This window comes from Carettochelys insculpta, chromosome 2, assembly GCF_033958435.1.
Source record: "Carettochelys insculpta isolate YL-2023 chromosome 2, ASM3395843v1, whole genome shotgun sequence".
NCBI lineage: Eukaryota > Metazoa > Chordata > Testudines > Carettochelyidae > Carettochelys > Carettochelys insculpta.
This window is the reverse complement of record NC_134138.1, coordinates 129170210-129189731: the sequence shown is the minus strand read 5'-3', so window position 1 is coordinate 129189731 and position 19522 is coordinate 129170210. Positions and strand designations below refer to the sequence as shown.

The 19522-nt window shown below is 47.7% G+C and overlaps 1 protein-coding gene across 2 annotated transcripts in view; it reads right to left on the bottom strand.

Annotated features, from left to right (window-relative positions):
- Nucleotides 1–3913, bottom strand: part of SLC22A23 (solute carrier family 22 member 23) — a 192331-nt gene extending 188418 nt beyond the window's left edge. Inside the window, exon 1 of one of the 2 annotated variants that reach the window (XM_074987739.1) lies at nucleotides 1226–3913. In XM_074987739.1, coding sequence (XP_074843840.1) covers nucleotides 1226–1744 — 519 coding nt within the window. In that variant the 5' untranslated portion in view covers nucleotides 1745–3913. The remainder of the gene's footprint in view (nucleotides 1–1225) is intronic. The other variant, XM_074987738.1, reaches the window with a different exon arrangement.
- Between the last annotated feature and the right edge of the window lie 15609 nt (nucleotides 3914–19522).

Below are 19522 nucleotides of genomic sequence, written 5' to 3'. Positions count from 1 at the left end.
GTGCAAACGAAGAAGGTTAGATTAGTAAAAGGTGAAAGATTTATACCCTCTGAAGAGAAGACATCAGCAAAAAACCCACTGACTACGTGTAGACCCCGTGGTGATTTTTTGTCCTTTGTGATTTTGTAAATTGCTAACAAAAAAGCCATTCAAACACAATCCTGAGGAAAAATCTGGAACAATATTGGATTAGGAAGAAAAGAAGAGGGAAGGGGAAAGGATTCAGGTTTTAAAGACATTAGTTGAAAAAGAGTACATAAGTATAGGATTTAATCAAGGCTAAGTGGCTCATAGGTTATTGGTTATTTGTGCTTCTGGATGTGAGTTCAAATGTTTCATTACAAGTCCAGTAGCACCAACCTATGTTTCCATGAACTTTCTATATGCATGTTCAAAACTGCCACCAACATTGGAAATATTGCCAACTGAGTCAAGGAGAGGCCCATAATTACATTAACAAGGGAGGTTACTCTGAGGATTCAGGTTCAATGACACGCCTGGGTGTAACTTTTGACCAACACCTACTAGTAACACACCTTGTTCATGCCAATTTCCTTACATGATAGGATAGAAAAAGAAATATAAAAAGGATCTGGTACTGGGGAAGCAAATAATGGTTCAGAAATATGTGACCCAGGGAACAGCTAGTTGCCTCCTAGCCTTCTTTCCCTGCTGGATGTCTGAGCACAAGCTTAAGTATGGCATCCCTCGTCCCCCAAGGAAAGGGCTCCAGGGTCAAACCCACCATGTATTTTATCCACCAGCTTGCACAGACCCTCAGCTCAACCTATGCAATTTTAAGACCGGCTTGAATTACTGAGCTTGGAGACCCAGGTACTGGAACTTAGGGAGGTCAAGCACCCACTGACTTGTAGTGGTTTCCAGCATAGGCAAGGTTTACAGTTTGGTTCAATGGCACTCAGCACCCCCCTTGCACAGCGTCCCAGCGTCCTACTTGGGAAGGGAGGCTCAAGTGCTTGATTTGCAATGAAAGAGCTCCGAGGCTCAAACCATTTTTCCTGACCGGAAGAGCTGAGGCAACAAGCCCCGAGGCGCAGGCTCCGATCCGCCAAGCCCGGGAGGAGTCTAACGAGAGGTGCCGGGGTTCACCCAGGGCACGCGTTAAGGGCTGCAAACAAGCCAGCAGCCCTGGCGGCAGCAGTGCAACGAGGGCGGCAGGCCGGGAAACCCGGGGGCGACCCCCCTCCCCTCCCCAGCGCCTCACCTGGCTCACGACGTTGTGGGAGAGCCCGGCTCGGATCCGGTACTGCCACTCGTGGCAGTGGCACTGGCTGGCGTTGTCCCCCGGCGGCGGGGTGGGCAGCGCCGGGGGCCCCAGCATCCCGGCGGCGTGGCTGTGGTTCGCGGGGCCCCGCGCCAAGTGGCCCGTGCCGTTGCCCTGCCCGTCCGCCCCCCAGCACCAGAAGTCCGGCTGGTCCAGCAGGAAGGAGTCCGAGAACTGGCTGAAGCCGATGAAAAGGGCCGGCAGCCACGTGAGCAGCACCAGCGTCTTCTGGTACCCGCCGCCCAGCCCGCGCAGGAAGGGCAGCACCGAGCCGTCGTAGTCCAACAGCAGCGGGCTGCAGGCGGCGGCAGGCGGCGGCGGAGGCAGGGTCTGGATCTCCGCAGCCGCCGGGGGAGCTGCCGCCGCCGCTGAGCCCGCCTCTCCGGCCGGCAGGGACCCGTTCTCCTCGGGCAGCGGCCGGCCCGCGCCAGCCGCCTCGCGTCGCCGGTCTATCGCCATGCGGGAGCCTCACATAGAGCGAGAGCTGCAGGCTCCGCACCCCGCCGGGGAGGGCGGCCCGAGCCGGCCCCGCGCTCGTCCCAGACGCCCCCGCTGCGGCTCCCCCGGCCCGGCCGCCGCTACGGGACCGGTGCGCAGGACGGGGGCAGCGGCCCCGCGGGGCAGAGCGCCCGGCGCCGCCTGGCTGGCTCTTCCCCGCCCCCGGTCCCGGCCCCGCGCATCTGGCTCCGCGCCGGGGCCCGCCGGCCGGCCTGCGGAACGAGCGCCGAGAGCCGCCGGGGAGCAGCTCGCTCAGTGCCTGGCGGCGCCTCTCCCGCGGCACGTAGCGAGGCGAGGGGCGGGAGCCTTCCCCGCGCCCCAGGTAACCGCGGCGGCAGCAGCACCTGCGCGGCAGCCGGGCTCCCCCTGCAGGGAGCGCTCGCCCCGCCCCGCCCCGCCCGCGAGCCCGCCCCCTGCTGCCGCCGCTGCGGCGGAGTGGAGCGCGGGGGGGAGCCGTCTCCCGCGGCGGTGCCGGGAGCCTGCGCCGCTCTGCTGCAGGGTTTGGCTCGGGCTGGAGGGGAGCCGGGCCACAGCGGCAGCCGCAGGTTGCGGTGGGGGCGGGCAGGGGGTGAGGAGCTGCGAGCGCAGCAGCTGGCGAGCTCCCTCCCCCTTTAGATCCTCTCGTCCCAGCCGCGTCCCTCCCCAGGTAAAGAAACCCGCGTGGGGCTTCCTGCTGGACTGCCTCCTCCGTGAGCCCGTCCAGCTCAGCGGGCCCCGCCGGGGTCGCTCGTTGGGCTGGGAGTAAGACAGCACGTAGATCTCTCCCAGCAGTTTTTAAACAGACACAGGCCTCGGCCTTAGTCCCTGTGGTTTGAGGGAAGAGAGGTCTTTAGCCCCCGCTGGGCCGCGCATGGCAGTTGTCATTGTCCCACTGCAACAGGGGAGAATTGAAATGAATCCAGGTTGCTCGAGTCAACTGGTCAGGCTAATCACTCTACTGCAGGAGAGGCAGCGCTGTGGTGTTTAACAGCGTGTATCTCACCCGCCAAGCCCAGCGATATCCTTGTCTAAATTAGAACTCTTTTCACCCACCTCTGGAATGCAGCCAGCTCTGGGTAGGATGGAAAGGCATTGCAACACTGTTGGATAACAGTTGTTGCATTTGGCATATGGCCTTGTAAATTTGTGAATCTATTTACACCATAACACAAATTATATTTACATGGCACTTTTCATTGTAATATACAAGGCCCTTCACAATTAACTCAGTGGTAGGCTTGAATATGGAGAATATTTTCCAGGTGAATAGTTATTCCTTTCTCACTAAGAGAGGTGGTAAAAGAACTGTTACACCTCTTTGATCTGTGGAGTTGCATGATTATTTGTATGTGAATTATTTACTCCATTATATCTATTATTTAGTGACATAAGAATCCTGCAGGCTGCAGGTTCAGAAAAGCTATGAGAAGCCAAATTACAGAACCACCCTGAGTGGCTGAAGAAGGGAGATTAGATAACCTATTAAAAAAAAACAAGAGTAACTGATGGTATGGTTCCGAGGGGTCAAAGGAAAGACAAGAGCCTGAACCAGAACATCCTGTCTCTGAAACCTAGACAGATGCAAAATACTTGGAACTTAGAAGCTGTATGTGAATAATTTCAAAGAGAGGGGCTAGTGAACAATTAAATTACAACATAATCATTACCTGTGTTAACAGCTGAGAATTACACCTAGGCTTGGCAGAATTCAATTTTTATAATGTTAATGGAATCATCAATGTTTAAGTATTTTTGAATCAACTTACATTTTCATAGTTGTACAGAATTATGGGTTTTAAATTTTACCCTTTTTCATTTATTTACATTTTTACAGCTGTGGGAAATGATCTAAAAAATGCGGGGGAGGGGAGGGTCAGATAATTATTTGATGAAGGTAGACACTAGTATTCAAAAAGTTAAAACTGTACAACCATTAAAATGCAAATTGTCAACAACACAATCTAAATATACAAAGTAAATATCCTTAAATCCAACAAGTTCTCAAGCAGCCTTTTTCTTTCTTTACCTACCTGTAAATTTCAGGTTATCAATGGAATTTTCTTCGTCTGTTTGTGAGCATATGGTGAAACTGACATTCACCAACATTTACCAATAAAACTGTAACAGCTAAAAATAGCTATATAATTTGCTTTTCACAATAAATGCTGATCATTTTTCCCCTTTGCATTTCTCTAGGTCAGGGTGCACAAAGCCGGTGGGGGGTGTCCTGAGTGGCTGGGGGTTGGGGGAGCATGTAATCTCATTTGGGAAGCACAACAGGATTGGCTGCTGGGTCTTAGGCTTATCCGTCTGATTTAAAATGTTGAAGTATGTTACTTTTTTATGTATGTTTATTCACATTTATATACGACTCAAAGTTTTTGTATCGTACATACTTATTTTCTTAAACATGCTGAAAGGGATTTTTTTCCGTACGAGCATAACTGAAATTACCATAAGATTGCATTACATTAGACAGGTTGGCGGGGCGGAGGGGGTGCTCTGTAAAAGATGCTAATTGCATGAACGAAAACTGGGGCCACATGTACATATTTGCTCACCCCTGCTCTAGGCTGTAAGAAAGGCTAATGAGTTTTGTTTACATCAGTTTCACCTTTTGCATCTCATGCATGGGTCTGCCATGCTAGATTAAAATAATTTAACTCAAGAGATGTTTTTCCCTTATACACATTTGAGAACAGCAGAAATTTCCAGTTGGTGGAAATCAGAAATATATAGGGTGACAACACCTCCCCAGGCTAAATACAGGACAGGGGGATGAACTAGTGTCCCAGCCAGAACAGGACAGATTGTCACCTGATCAGTCAGGTGGTGGCTGCAACATTACTGGCATCCCTGGCTGTGGGGGGGAGCAGCAGCTCCTGGCTTCCCCACGCTGTGGGGAGCCAGGAGTTAGACACACTCGTCCAACTTCGGCTTCCCCGGGCCACAAGCAGCCAGATCTGGGCCATCAGGGCCATTGCACTCCTGGCTCCCTGCAGCTCAGGAGCCATGAACCAGGCAGCAGCCACACCGCTTGGGCTCCAGCTCCCCTGAACAGCAGGGAGCCAGGCGGCAGCTGAACTGCTTGGGCTCTGGCTCCCCCAAGCCACGGGGAGCAGGATCCAGGCCAGTGTTATTCAACATCTTTATTAATGACCTGGATGAGGGACTGGGTTGCACCCTCAGCAAGTTTGTGGATGACACAAAACTAGGGGGAGAGGTAGACACGTTGGAGGGTGGAGAGAGAATCCAGAGGGACCTGGATAAATTGGAGGACTGGACCAAAAGAAATCTGATGCGGTTCAATAAGGAGAAGTGTAGAGTCCTGTACCTGGGGCGGAAGAATCCCAAACATTGTTACAGGCTGGGGACCGACTGGCTCAGCAGCAGTACGATGGAAAGGGACCTAGGAGTTATGGAGGATGAAAGGCTGGATATGAGTAAACAGCATGCCCTTGTAGCCAAGAAGGCTAACGGCATACTGGGGTGCATTAGGAGGAGCATTTCGAGCAGATCTAGGGAAGTAGTTATTCCTCTTTATTTGGCACTGGGGAAGCCACATCTGGAATATTGTGTCCAGTTTTGGGCTCCCCAGTATAAAAAGGATGTGGATTTGCTAGAGCAGGTTCAGCGAAGGGCAACAAAAATTATTAAGGGTCTGGAGCACAAGACCTATGAGGATAGGCTGAGGGATTTGAGCTTGTTTGTTTATAGAAGAGAAGACTTAGAGGTGATTTCATAGCAGCCTTCAACTTCCTGAAGGGAAGCTCTAAAGAGGAGGGTGAGAAAGTGTTCTCAGTGGTGTCAGATGGTAGAACAAGGAGTAATGGTCAGAAGTTGAAGAGGGAAAGGTGTAGGTTAGATATTAGGAAAAACTTCTTCACCAGGCGGGTGGTGAAGCATTGGAATGCGTTGCCTGGAGAGGTGGTGGATTCTCCATCCCTTGAGGTTTTTAAGTCCCAGCTGGGATGACTTAGTGGGGGTTGATCCTGTTTGAAGCAGGGGGCTGGACTAGATGACCTCCTGAGGTCCCTTCCAGCCCTATGATTCTGTGAATTTTAGAAATAAATCAGGTGGCCTTCCTGGCACTCGAAATACAGGGCTGTCCCAGGCACTATGGGATGGATGGTCACCCTATAAATATAATATGGACCGTGAGTCTACCAACAATGGTCTATGTAGACAGTCAGAATTCAGTATGTAAAGTTACTTCACTTGTAAAAGTGTTTGTAAGACTGGGACTATTGCTAGTATATTTAGGCAAATAATTTATTCGTGAATGGCCACTGATATCAGTGAGAATTAGGTTCCTCAATACCTTTCGGAGTCTAGATCTCTGTGGCAGAAATACAGATAGAATCCACATCTCTCAGGCAGGATTCAACTTCCTTGACCCAGAGACCAAACTTTTTCTTCCTGCAATCCCTTGCCTGCTTCATTACCCATCTTCCAATCAACAGAGCATGAGGAACTCTACGGGGCAACTCTGTATTGCTCTCTAGTGCCATGGCCCACCAGGGATGTTTGTTGGTGACTCAACCATGATGTGGCGAGCCAGGGCAAGTATCTAATATGGTTCAAAGACTCCCTGATACCTGTCCCTTTTGCAATGAGAGGGAGACCCTGTGTACATCAGGTTACAGCCCCTCTTCCAGCTTTTCGGTGGCCTCTGAGGGTCTGGCTGGCTGCATTTTTCTCACATTTGGCATCTCATTCGCAGCCCATCTGTGGTCCTACAAAGTCACAGAACCTCCTCCTGACACCAGTCAAGCTGGGCATCCATCACTCCAGAAGCAGGAAGTTTAACGGGGGTGCTTTGTCACTGTGGGGTCTATTTCTTTTGTATCGTCCAGTCATGCCTTGGAGCATAGTTCCTCTGGTTCAAGTTCACAGACTTCTTCAGGCCCACCGATGGGCATGAAGGGGAGAAGGAGCAACTGCCTTGGGCCTGGCAATTCAAAAGGGGCCCAGGCTCCCAGCCACCACCCCTCCTACTGCAGCAGTGGCCAGATCCCCACGCCCTTTAAACCAATGCAGGAATGCTGTGCTCTAGGCAGCAGGGAGGGCACGGCCTGGCACAGTCCAGCCAGTGCTGAGGCCTAGCTGCCCCAGTCCCAGCCCCACTCCTTCTGCCCAAGACCCTGCCCCTTCCAGCAATGTAGAATCACCTCTCAGTTGCCTGGGGCCCAGACAGTGTGTTGTGCCTGCCCCTTCCCCACCCAGCTAAACTTCTCACACACACACCCCCCCTTTGAGGAGCAGTTGGTGCTGGTCGGGGTTCTCTGCTCCTTGTCTACCTCTAGATCCCTCATTCTTCATCTCTGGTCTCCCTGCAATGCCTGTTTTGTCATTTGTTGACCCTGGAATCAACTGGGGTTTGGATTCAGCATTCCTCCTGTTTACCTGAAGAAGAGGCCTACACACACCTATGGGCTTGCCTAAAGGAGACTGCCCCAGTACTACAAGTAGTTCCCATCTTCCAACAACAGTTGAAACAGGTCATCTTTAATGTGGGAGTTTCCTAATTTTCTGTGTGTGTGTTTGACTTTGAAAGCTTAATAATGTTCTTTTAACATAACAGTACACTCTTGCTTATTCGCTATTTGATCAACCAGAACTCTCAGATAACAGGCATAATGCCAGCAGATGTGGCTCCCCCCCCCCCATGCAGAGTTCAGGGGTGCTACTCAAGCACCCCCCCAGGCTGAGTGGGAACCCCCATGTGCTGCATGCCATGCAGCAATGTCCCCCCATAAACAGCACCTCACAGGGCACACCAGTGTTCACCACCCCAAAAGCAGCTCCATGGGGAGGGCAGCAGCTCCAACTGTCCACACCAAAAGGTAAATGGGGTAGGAGTTTAATGTGAGCTGGCACTGGGGGGTGGAAAGAGCTGAATTTTCTTATGGTGGAGGCACTGACCATTGCCTTCGCCTCTCCCCCATCCGGAATATTTGATCTCCAGCAACCCCAAGACAGGGAGGCTGCCAGATATTCAGAGAGTTTACTGTAGTTGTGTCTTATAAATTAGTTGTCAAACACAATGGTAAAATGAATTTCCTCAAACACCCCAGAAAGTTACTGAATGGTACATACAGTCTTCAGACTTGGTTAGGTTTGTGAGCCTTAATGACATGTGTACATCTAACCAAGTTGGAGGAAAGTCAGTTCAGCAGCTTTTTTTAAAAATAAAGATATACAAATGTCTACTATTAGAAAGCCCAGGTTTTGAGTTGGTCTCCCTTTTCAGACAACACAGACTTTGACACAGTCCCAATTTGATGTGCTCCCCACAAACCATGAGACCATCTCTAAAAGAAGAATATTTTTCAGCAGAATGGCAGTGGAACTGCGGTATAGTGCAGTCTGCAAATGAAGATACACTGATACAGGTCTAGAATATTTACTACCAGTCCATGAGCAAAAAAATGTGTTTTGTTACTTGCATTGGGAACTGATGGCTGCTAGATTTGGAGGATTACAATGAGTTTTACTTCGTAACTTGATTTCTAGAGTAAGGAAAAACACAGACTACATCTAGTACATCCCTTGAGAGTTAGAAGTATAAAACAGAGGTGACCTGAGGCAACTCTGAATACAGACAGATAAATTACACCCTCAGTGCAGAGTAACTGCTCTAGTGTGTTCACTATGCGCCACAGAAATAACCAAACAAACGGAAGGAGCGTGACTTAAATCCTAATTGCTTCAAGTGTATTAATTACCATATTCCAATCTCACAGGACTAAACTGGCATATTTAGTCAATTTAGAGCCTTTAATCAAGAACTTTATTTGCTCATGAAACATTTCCCTGCACTTTCTCCAGGTTCTCCCACCCCACACCCACCAAACAAGAGACAAACTGTGCATGACTCACCACTGTGGTGTCTCCTGTGGGTCATTCAAGCATTAGCTCAATGCAGCCTCCAGACTGCCCCCTTCAGGCCAGTGTCACCTGCAATCCATTCTCTACCACCTTTCTTCAGGATCCTCATCCCTCCCACACCACAGAGCCCTTCCCTCATGGGGGGGCCCTTGCTGGTGGGGCCCCCCCCACTTTGTGAGCCTTAACTCAGGGAACCCTCACCTCCTATACCCATCTTGCCTCAGTAACCCTACTGCTAGTCATCTTCTAGCCCCTTATCTCAGGGGCAAAATTGCAGCCTGAAATGACCACTCATTGCTGGCATGAGCATGTGGATATGCTACCTCCTCCATCCCTGGCTGCTCTCCTAGGATCCTAAGGCCTTGTCTCAGGCTCTGCATCCTGGGAGTGAGGTGAGGTCAGGCCAGAACCTCCAACCTCTGCCAGCCTTTCCACAGTGCTATTCTATCTTGTGGAGATGCTAGCATTTCCCTGTCAGCCAGATCCTTCCTGTTCCACAGACAGAACAAGAGTGCTCACTCCTCCCCTCCCAGAGCCCTATTTAACAACCCCAGCTGGGCCCTAATTGGCAGCTAATTGCCTCAGGTGCTGTCTCCACAGCCCCAGCCCTCTGGCAGCACTGAGTTTAACCCTTGTGTGTTCAGTGTGGGGCAACTGCCCTATCACAGACGCATTCCCAATGGAGAGCTTTCCTTTACAGTAGAAAACCCCAAAGTCTTTGTTATTCATGCTCTTCTTTCGCAGTGAAGGGAACATGGTTTAATCCAGCCAAAAGTAGCAACTAGTACAAAAACACAATGAACAAATTATTGTGCTTAGTGCTAGAAACCAGAACTATCCACTTCTGTAGCACTAGACTTTCTTAAAAATGTTAGTAAGGGGCAAATTTATAATAATAACATATGGAGATACACATTTCATAGAGCTTCAAGGGACCTCAGGAGGTCATCAATTTCTATCCCCTGCCCTCTTGGCAGGACCAAGAATGGGTTGTTTTTTTTTAAAGCTATTTGCTCCAGACGTCTAAATGACCTCCTCAAGGATTGAGCTAAAACCCTGGATTTAGCAGGCCAATACTCAAACCACTGAACTATCCCTCCCCACAACACTGTTCATTCAGGGAACCATAAGACAATAGCCATGATACAATTCTGCCTAACAAGGGCACATGGCAGGAGTTTTGCAGGGCCACATAGGCAGTTAGCACCCACAGCTCTGTAGGAGCACCCTGCATACAGTGGAGCGAGGAGGTTGGGGAGTGGTGGGTTCAGAGGATCTGCTGTTATATAGCTGTCCTAGTTTTGCAAAGGATGCTCCAAAACTGACTCCACCCATTACCTTGTGGAATCAGCCACAAATCAAATTGCCTGGGGTGAGGAGGCATCTTCCCAACTGCCATGCTCTGGCACTCCCAGCCCAGACATGGGCCAAGGGTATTTGGCAGAGGATTCTGTCTTACGAGGTAATTTTTAAAGTGACTTTGCTAAGGGAGAATTGTATGAAATTTACAGCTCTGAAGACGGAAGTGCCACCCGCAGAACAAATACAACCTGAGCAGTATTAGTATGAACCTTCCCCTACCATTTTTTTCCTTTGCTCTTAGTGTCAATTCCAATTAAGGAATATTCCTACTACTGGAAAGAGTCATAGCATCTGTATAGTCCTTGGCCTTGCCCCCCACAAAGACATCGCACAAAAGTTATAACTGTAAAGGGGATTTAGACTATTTATAACTGGAACAGAGCCCATCAATTCCACAAACAGGTATCAGACAGCAATAACTTTGAATTACTAGTTCCGTGAGCTGGTCATACAATGGTGACCCATGGGTCAATATTTGAAGTCTTAAATTTACTGAGACAGAATCAGAGGGATAGCTTGTTAGTCAGTAGCATCACAAAAACGAAAGAAAAACAAAACAAAAAAACAAGCAGTCCTGTAGCACCTTAAAGACTAACAACTTCGTTTATTAGGTAATAAGATTTCATGGATAAGACCTTCTCCTTTGGATTTGGAGAAAAATAAGACTGCTTGTTTTTTTGTTGAGCTAGAATGTTGATCCAAAACAAATTATTTGCACAAGGACATGTACCAATAACTCATTATATATATATATATATATATATATATATATATATTACTAGCAGATTTACCTTGTATTGCTGGGTTGTTAACTCAATTACTTTCTTTAAATAAAAGGAAAATGTACATACTTTATGTCAATGATTGTATTTTTCAAAAATACAGTGTTGTCTTATGAAGTTAATTTTTATTTGTGATGTCTTTGGAAGGGATTGTTTATTTGTTCAATTTGTAGTGCTTTTTTAAAAATAGAAAATCCATCAAGTGTATTTCTTTTTCTTCATCCCTATAAATTCCCATCATTTGCTATGTTTTAACAAAAAAGGGCTACAGTCCATTTGGTTTCCAATAACATTTTCTTCTAATTTACAAAGCATAAGTATTGATTTAGCTGTGCCCAAAGAGAGCACTACTCCAAATTTCTCCATTTTAGCTCATTTCTGCGAGGTTTATTGAGAAACAATCCTATTCCAGGTTCATCCTATTTTTCTGGCTCAGCTGGGTTAAGTCTCTTTCAACATTTACTCAGCTATGTCAGTTTTGAGGACATTGTACTTGATTTGGTGATTCTGTCTCTTTTCTGTTTGGTTTTATGAGAAGCAAACCCATTCCATGTACATTCTGTTTTCCTGGCACAACCAAACCCTAATCCACTGCTTCAAGATATGATAAGAGAAAGCTATATACCAAATTTGGTGCTCCTGTTTCTTACTGTTTACGAGGTGTTGTTCATCAAACAGACCCTAAAATTTCTAACAGATAATGGCTACGTCTACACGTGAAGCCAACATCGAAATAGCTTATTTCGATGAATAACGTCTACACGTCCTCCAGGGCTGGCAACGTCGATGTTCAACTTCGACGTTGCGCGGCACCACATCGAAATAGGCGCTGCGAGGGTACGTCTACACGCCAAAGTAGCACACATCGAAATAAGGGTGCAGACAGGGTCACAGGGCGGACTCAACAGCAAGCCGCTCTCTTAAAGGGCCCCTCCCAGACACAGTTGCACTAAACAACACAAGATCCACAGAGCCGACAACTGGTTGCAGACCCTGTGCCTGCAGCATGGATCCCCAGGTGCCGCAGCAGCAACCAGAAGCCCTGGGCTAAGGGCTGCTGCCCACGGTGACCATAGAGCCCCGCAGGGGCTGGAGAGAGAGCATCTCTCAACCCCCCAGCTGATGGCCACCATGAAGGACCCAGCAATTTCGACGTTGCGGGACGCGGATCGTCTACACGGTCCCTACTTCAACGTTGAACGTCGAAGTAGGGCACTATTCCGATCCCCTCATGAGGTTAGCGACTTCGACGTCTCGCCGCCTAACGTCGAAGTTAACTTCGAAATAGCGCCCGACGCGTGTAGCTGCGACAGGCGCTATTTCGAAGTTAGTGCCGCTACTTCGAAGTAGCGTGCACGTGTAGACACAGCTAATGTGTGCTATGTTTTACACTTTGTGCATCTAAGATTTCAGTATGACACCATTTCTTTAAATAACCCTTACATTCTCTGCAGAGTAAAGCAAAAGAATAAATTCAGCTTTGTTCTGTATAATTCAGCTTTGTTTTGACAAGACCCAGAAAGCTTTGTAGGATTAAACAGCAGCAGCAGGTGACAGAGTTATAAAGTAGAGGGCTACAGGAAAGTGATATTGTTAGCCCAGGTATTAGACAATCTGACAAGAGAAGGCTGTTTTGAAGGCTCTCACCCCAACTCATCCAGCCTGTTTAAAGAAACCAGAAAGAAACCTGTACTCAAACCAAGAAAAGTGGACAGTGAAAGAGAAAGCAGATGGCTCACCAGACTGCACACCATTCCTACCCATCCAATTCGACTTGAGCCTTATTCCAGTGAAAGAATTCAGATGGTGTGAAAACTCTATCTGTGTACCTAACACAAAATAGATCCTACAACTTTACAACTTTTAGCTGCAAAGAAAGCATGCCATTATTAGCTTCCTGATAATGGAATCCCTGAAAATCATCAAACTAGAATGAGGAAAGTTTTTCAGTCACATATAGATTAATGAGAACAGAAAGAGGGAGGCATGCTAGTCTATAAACTATCAAAACAAAAAGCAGTCACGTAGCACTTTAAAGACTAGCAAAATAATTTATTAGGTGAGCTTTCGTGGGACAGACCCACTTCTTCAGACCATATCCAGACCAGACCAGACTCAATATTTAAGGCACAGAGAACCACAAACAGTAATCAAGGAGCACAAATCAGAAAAAAAAGGATCAAGGAGAGCGAATCAGAGAGTGGAGGGGTGAGGGAGGAAGGTCAAGAATTAGATTAAGCCAAGTATGCAGATGAGCCCCTGTAGTGACTCAAAAGTTCACATCCCGGTTCAAACCACATGTTAATGCGCCGAATTTGAATATAAAAGCCAGCTCTGCGAAAATGGTGCGAAAGTTTTTTTTCAGTAACACACATACCTTTAGGTCATTGACAGAATGCCCCATTCCATTAAAATGTTGACTAACTGGTTTGTGGATCTGGAGTGTTTTGATGTCGGTTTTGTGCCCATTAACCCTTTGTCTAAGGGAGTTAGAAGTCTGTCCAATATACAAAGCATCTGGGCATTGTTGGCACATGATGGCATATATGATGTTAGTAGAGGAGCATGAGGAAGTGCCCGTGATTCTGTGAGTAACCTGGTTAGGTCCAATGATGGTATTTCCAGAGAAGGTATGTGGACAAAGCTGGCAGCGGGCTTTGTTGCAGGGAAAGGTTCCAGGACTGGTATTCCTGGGGTATAGACTGTGGCTGTTAGTGAGGATCCTCATGCGGTTGGGAGGTTGTTTGTAGGAGAGAACAGGCATGTCACCCAGGGCCTTCTGGAGTGTGGCATCCTGATTAAGGATAGGTTGTAGGTCTTTAATAATTTGTTGCAGTGGTCTGAGTTGGGGGCTGTAGGTGATGACCAGTGGTGTTCTGTTCTTGTCTTTTTTGGGACAATCTTGGAGTAGCTGGTCTCTGGGTATTGGTCTGGCCCGGTCGATTTGTTTTTTTTTTTACTTCTCCTGGTGGGTAATTCAGGTTTATGAATATTTGGTAACAATCTTGAAGTTTTTGGTCTCTGTCAGTTGGATCAGAGCAAATGCGATTGTATCTAAGAGCCTGACTGTAAACAATGGATCTAGTTATGTGTGCAGGATGGAAGCTAGGAGGGTGTAGGTAAGTATAGCGATCAGTAGGTTTTCGGTTCAGTGTGGTATTTATCAGGTCATCCTTGATTAGTACTGTAGTGTCCAGGAAATGTATCTCTTGCGTGTTATAATCAAGGCATAAGTTGATGGTGGGGTGTAGATTGTTAAAGTCTCTGTGGAATTCTTCTGGAGTTTCTATACCATGGGTCCAAATCATAAAGATGTCATCAATGTATCTTAAGTAGTGGAGGGGTAATAGGGGACGAGAGCTGAGGAATCATTGTTCCAGGTCAGCCATAAATATATTAGCATATTGTGGGGCCATGCAGGTGCCCATAGCAGTTCCACTAATCTGGAGGTATAAATTGTCCCCAAATCAGAAATAATTGTGTGTGAGAACAATTGACTGTGAGAACAAAGTTACAGAGGTCAAACACCAGACTGGCTGTGGTGGCATCAGGGATGGTGTTCCTGATTGCTTGTAATCCATCTTGATGTGGAATATTAGTGTACAGAGCCTCTACATCCATTGTGGCAAGGATGGCGTTATCAGGAACTTTTCCAATGTTCTGTAATTTCCTCAGGAAGTTGGTGGTATCTCGGATATAGCTGGGTGTGTGGGTGGCATAGGGTTTGAGAAGGGAGTCCACGTAGCTGGATAGTCCAGAGGTAAGGGTGCCAATACTCAAAATGATAGGGTGTCCAGGGTTTCCAGGTTTGTGGATTTTGGGAAGTAAATAGCATAATCCAGGCTGCGGCTCAGATGGTGTGTCTGAGTGAATGAGGTCCCGAGTAGCAGCAGGGAGTTCCTTACGTAGTGGTTGTAATTTCCTTTGGAATTCCAAAGTGGGATCCGTGGAGAGAGGTCTGTAAAATGTGGTGTTGGAGAGTTGTCTGGCTGCCTCCTGTTCATAGTCTGACTTATTCAGGATGACAACAGCACCCCCTTTGTCAGCTGGTTTGATTATAATATCTGGGTTATATTTGAGACTGTGGATAGCATAGCGTTCAGCATAGTTGAGACTGTGTCTCATTTGGCATTGTTTGTGTATAATGTCAGCCTGAGCACGGTTACGGAAGCATTGTACGTAGAAATCCAGGCTTTCACTACGACCCTCAGGGTCAAGTTGTTTACAGTCAAGCTCTTAGATACAATCGCATTTGCTCTGATCCAACTGACAGAGACCAAAAACTACAAGATCTTTACCAAATATTCATAAACCTGAATTACCCACCAGGAGAAGTAAAAAAACAAATTGACAGGGCCAGACGAATACCCAGAGAGCAGCTACTCCAAGATCTTCCCAAAAAAGCCAAGAACAGAACACCACTGGTCATCACCTACAGCCCCCAACTCAAACCACTGCAATGAATTATTAAAGACCTACAACCTATCCTTAATCAGGATGCCACACTCCAGAAGGCCCTGGGTGACAGGCCTGTTCTCTCCTACAGACAACCTCCCAATCTTATGAGGATCCTCACAAACAACCACAGTCTATACCCCAGGAATTCCAGTCCTGGAACCTTTCCTTGCAACAAAGCCCCACTGCCAGCTTTGTCCACACATCTTCTCTGGAAATACCGTCTCTGGATCTAACCAGGTTACTCACAGAATCACGGGCACTTTCTCATGCTCCTCTACTAACATCATATATGCCATCATGTGCCAACAATGCCCAGATGCTTTGTATATTGGACAGACTTCTAACTCCCTTAGACAAAGGGTTAATGGGCACAAAACAGACATCAAAACAGTCCAGGGCCGTGTCTACACGTGCCCCAAACTTCGAAATGGCCACGCAAATGGCCATTTCGAAGTTTACTAATGAAGCGCTGAAATGCATATTCAGCGCTTCATTAGCATGCGGGCAGCCGCCACGCTTCAAAATTGCCGCGGCTTGCCGCTGCACGTCTCGTCCAGACGGGGCTCCTTTTCGAAAGGACTCCAGCTACTTTGAAGTCCCCTTATTCCTATGAGCTCATGGGAATAAGGGGACTTCGAAGTAGGTGGGGTCCTTTTGAAAAGGAGCCCCGTCTAGACGAGACGCGCAGCAGCAAGCTGTGTCAATTTCGAAGCGCAGCGGCCGCCCGCATGCTAATGAAGTGCTGAATATGCATTTCAGCGCTTCATTAGTAAACTTTGAAATGGCCATTTGCGTGGCCATTTCGAAGTTTGGGGCACGTGTAGTCGTAGCCCAGATCCACAAGCCAGTTAGTCAACATTTTAATGGAATGGGGCATTCTATTAATGACCTAAAGGTATGTGTGTTACTGAAAGAAAACTTTCGTACCGCTCTTCAAAGAGAAACAGCCAAGCTGGCTTTTATATTCAAATTCAGCACATTAACATGTGGTTTGAACCAGGATGTGAACTTTCTGAGTCACTACAGGGGCTCGTCTGCATACTTGGCTTACTCTAATTCTTGACCTTCTTCCCTCACCCCTCCACGCTCTGATTTGCTCTCCTTGATTTTTTTTCTGATTTGTCCTCCTTGATTACTGTTTTTGGTTCTCTGTGCCTTAAATATTGAGTCCGTTCTGGTCTGGCTATGGTCTGAAGAAGTGGGTCTGTCCGACAAAAGCTCACCTAATAAATTATTTTGCTAGTCTTTAAAGTGCTACTTGACTGCTTTTTGTTTTGATAGATTAATGAGGTTTCTTTGGGTTGCTTGCTCTTGCTAATCAGTAAGAATGGCTTATAACTGCAGAATTCACACACACACACGCACGCACGCACGCACGCACGCACACACACACACACACACACAGAGGTTCCTTTCCCTGACAAACTGAAACTTTTAGCTGTCCTCATGGTTTCATATACTGACTGCATTCGTTATAAAACACTTTGGAATGTGGCAAAGTAAAGAAAGGGAACAGCCTTCACCTGAGCAGTTGAATTCACTAGCAAACAATTGCTTTTATGTTTTTCTTGAGTGTGTCACCTTGTGCCACTCAGAGACGCTGACAAGAAAAGTAACAGAGCGGGAGCTGTGCTAGTCTATACACTATCAAAACAAAAAAGCAGTCAAGTAGCCCTTTAAAGACTAACAAAATAATTCATTAGGTGAGCTTTCGTGGGACAGACCCACTTCTTCAGCCCATAGCCAGACCAGAACGGACTCAATATTTAAGACATAGAGAACCAAAACCAGTAATCAAGGTCGACAAATCAGAAAAAAGACTACAAATAAGATGTAGTATGGAAGTCCTTTGACATCCAGGCATGATGGGACTGGAGTTAGAGGCTGCAGAAAGCCAGCCAAAGAATCTTGGGTTTTATGAATGGCTTCCCCACTCTCACTGGAAAAGAGGACAGGAAGGCAGAGAAAAGACAGCCTGTCCCAGAGCACTCTCAAGAAAGGAATGAGAAGTTCTCACACACAGCCCAGAGAGGCAGGGGATCATTAGCCTTTCTGAGAGGGAAATAACCAGCATTGTTGCCAAAAGAGTGGGAAAAGCACAGACCGGCAAGCTTCACTAAGGAACACAGAATTTTGCTTCAGAAGAACAGGAAATCCTGGTTGCAGAACCATTTCCCAACCGGAGAAGAAAGGAGCTTGAGCCTTCTACAGGACAGATATTCAGCAGAGGCCCAATTACCACGAGACAGCTGATACCTCTGGAGAAGGTGACAGACTTTCAAGCAGCTGAAACACCCAGGTGCTCATGGAATCCTGGGTGGATAAGAAATAGAGCCATTAGGTGATTGTCCATGCTACAGTAACTCGCTGGTGAAAAGAGGATATACAGCAGCTACTTTTTATTTGGGAAGTAGAGGGAGAGTTAAATAAAGCTATCTACTCCCATGCATTAGGGGCTTGTAACAGGACAGGGTTTCTAGGCACAGCTAGAGAAATCAATCCAGGGTACCTATGCTTAAAATATGGCTACTTACAGCCCCAGGCTGGGATTTCCTTCACACTAAGGCAAACCCAACCAGCCACAACAGCACCTCGATCAGCCCCCTGGCCAGCCAGAAGCCACAAAAGCAAACCCAGAGACTTCCCAGCCCAGACCCACAACCCAAAACTTAGGTAAGAGGTTATTAAACCTGTTCCACCAATTCCACACAGATTCTTCCAGGCCCCAAAGGGTCCAGTCACAGACCCCAGTCACTATATACTTGGATTTTACCCAAATCACCATGGTCACCAATCCTTCAGATCTAAATCTAAAGGTTTATTAATAAAAAAAGAAAGAACAAGGTTAGGGAGAAGAACTGTTATAGCAATCGTTTACATACATCAATTTTTGTTACTGTTATAGGCCAGCGGTGTTATTTGCTGATTCTTGAAAGTCTCTGAAAGTCCATTTCAGGTTACATAGTTTTAGTTACTGGAGAATTGTAGATCTGGCCTTCTGGGGTCTACATGCTGGGACACAGACCCTGGGAGACAGGACCCAAAACAAAGAAGCAAGATCCAGTCCAACATGGACACTCCTATGTCCCCCTCATGGTTCTCTCTTGTCCAGGGACAAGGCCCTTGGAGGTCAAAAGTCATCTGACCCAGGTGAGCTGCTGTGGCCAAATGCCATTGGTCACTGGTTTTGCCAGCACACCCCAGTCATTCACATGGCCCCGCATCCAATTTGAATTCCTTTGCTCAGCCCAGGTCACCTGACCAGCAGGCTGCATTCCATTGACAAGTTCCAAGCATCTGGGATGTGGATTTGATGTCTGAGCACCTGGTTTCCACCTCATTGTTTACGCTGAGTTCATACCTTCTATTGTGCAACTTAGCACTAAAACATTCAATAATACAGCTACATAGCTAAAAGCTATAACTTTACCTGCCAACATGATACAGACGTATAAGTAGCATGCATACATTCAGGACATCATTAGCTTTCATTAGACACCTCATACAGCCCCCTTGGCACAATATTTGGGGCCACTAGATACACTGGACACATAAAGTGGCTTCCATACCCAATATAAAAATTCAGGACTTTTTTTTTTTTTTTTTACTGGAATGCCCCAGAATGGCATTCCAGCACCTTTTTTCAAAAGCTGACGAGGTGGCTGCATCCAAGCCACACCTGGCCCTTTCAGAGCCATTACAGCTTGGACGCAGACACCTCTGGCTGACCCCTCCTCCACTCCCTCCCGGCTCTGAAAGGCTGGTGGCCATATGGAGGCGGCAGGGGCAATGTATGGGGTGAGGGGTGGTGGGGAGTGGGATATAAGCTGGAGGGTGGGTTCTGGCCCCCTGGGGGGAGGGGTTAAGCCACGGGGCAGTTGGAGTTACGTGGGGGGTTAAGCCATGTGTGGGGAGCAGCGCAGGGTGGAACGCTGTTGGGGGGTGGCAAGTTGTGGGGGGATTGAGTCCACGTGGGAGAGGTAAGCTGCAGAGGGGAGTTTGGGGCCATGCAGGGGGCAGCTTGGGGGCTGCATGGGGGGGTTAAGCTCCATGGAGGGGCTGTGCTGGGTGGTAAGCTGTGTATGGGGGGGTTGGTTCCAGGGCACGGAGGAGGGGTAAGTTGCGGGGGAGGGGCTCGGGGCCACATGGGGGCGGCTCAGGAGTTGCACTGGGAGGTTTGGGGCTGCGTGGGGGCGATAAGCCACAACAGGAAGGTTTGGGGCCACTGGGGTGGGGCAAGCTGGGGAGGGCAAGCTGCTGCAGGGGA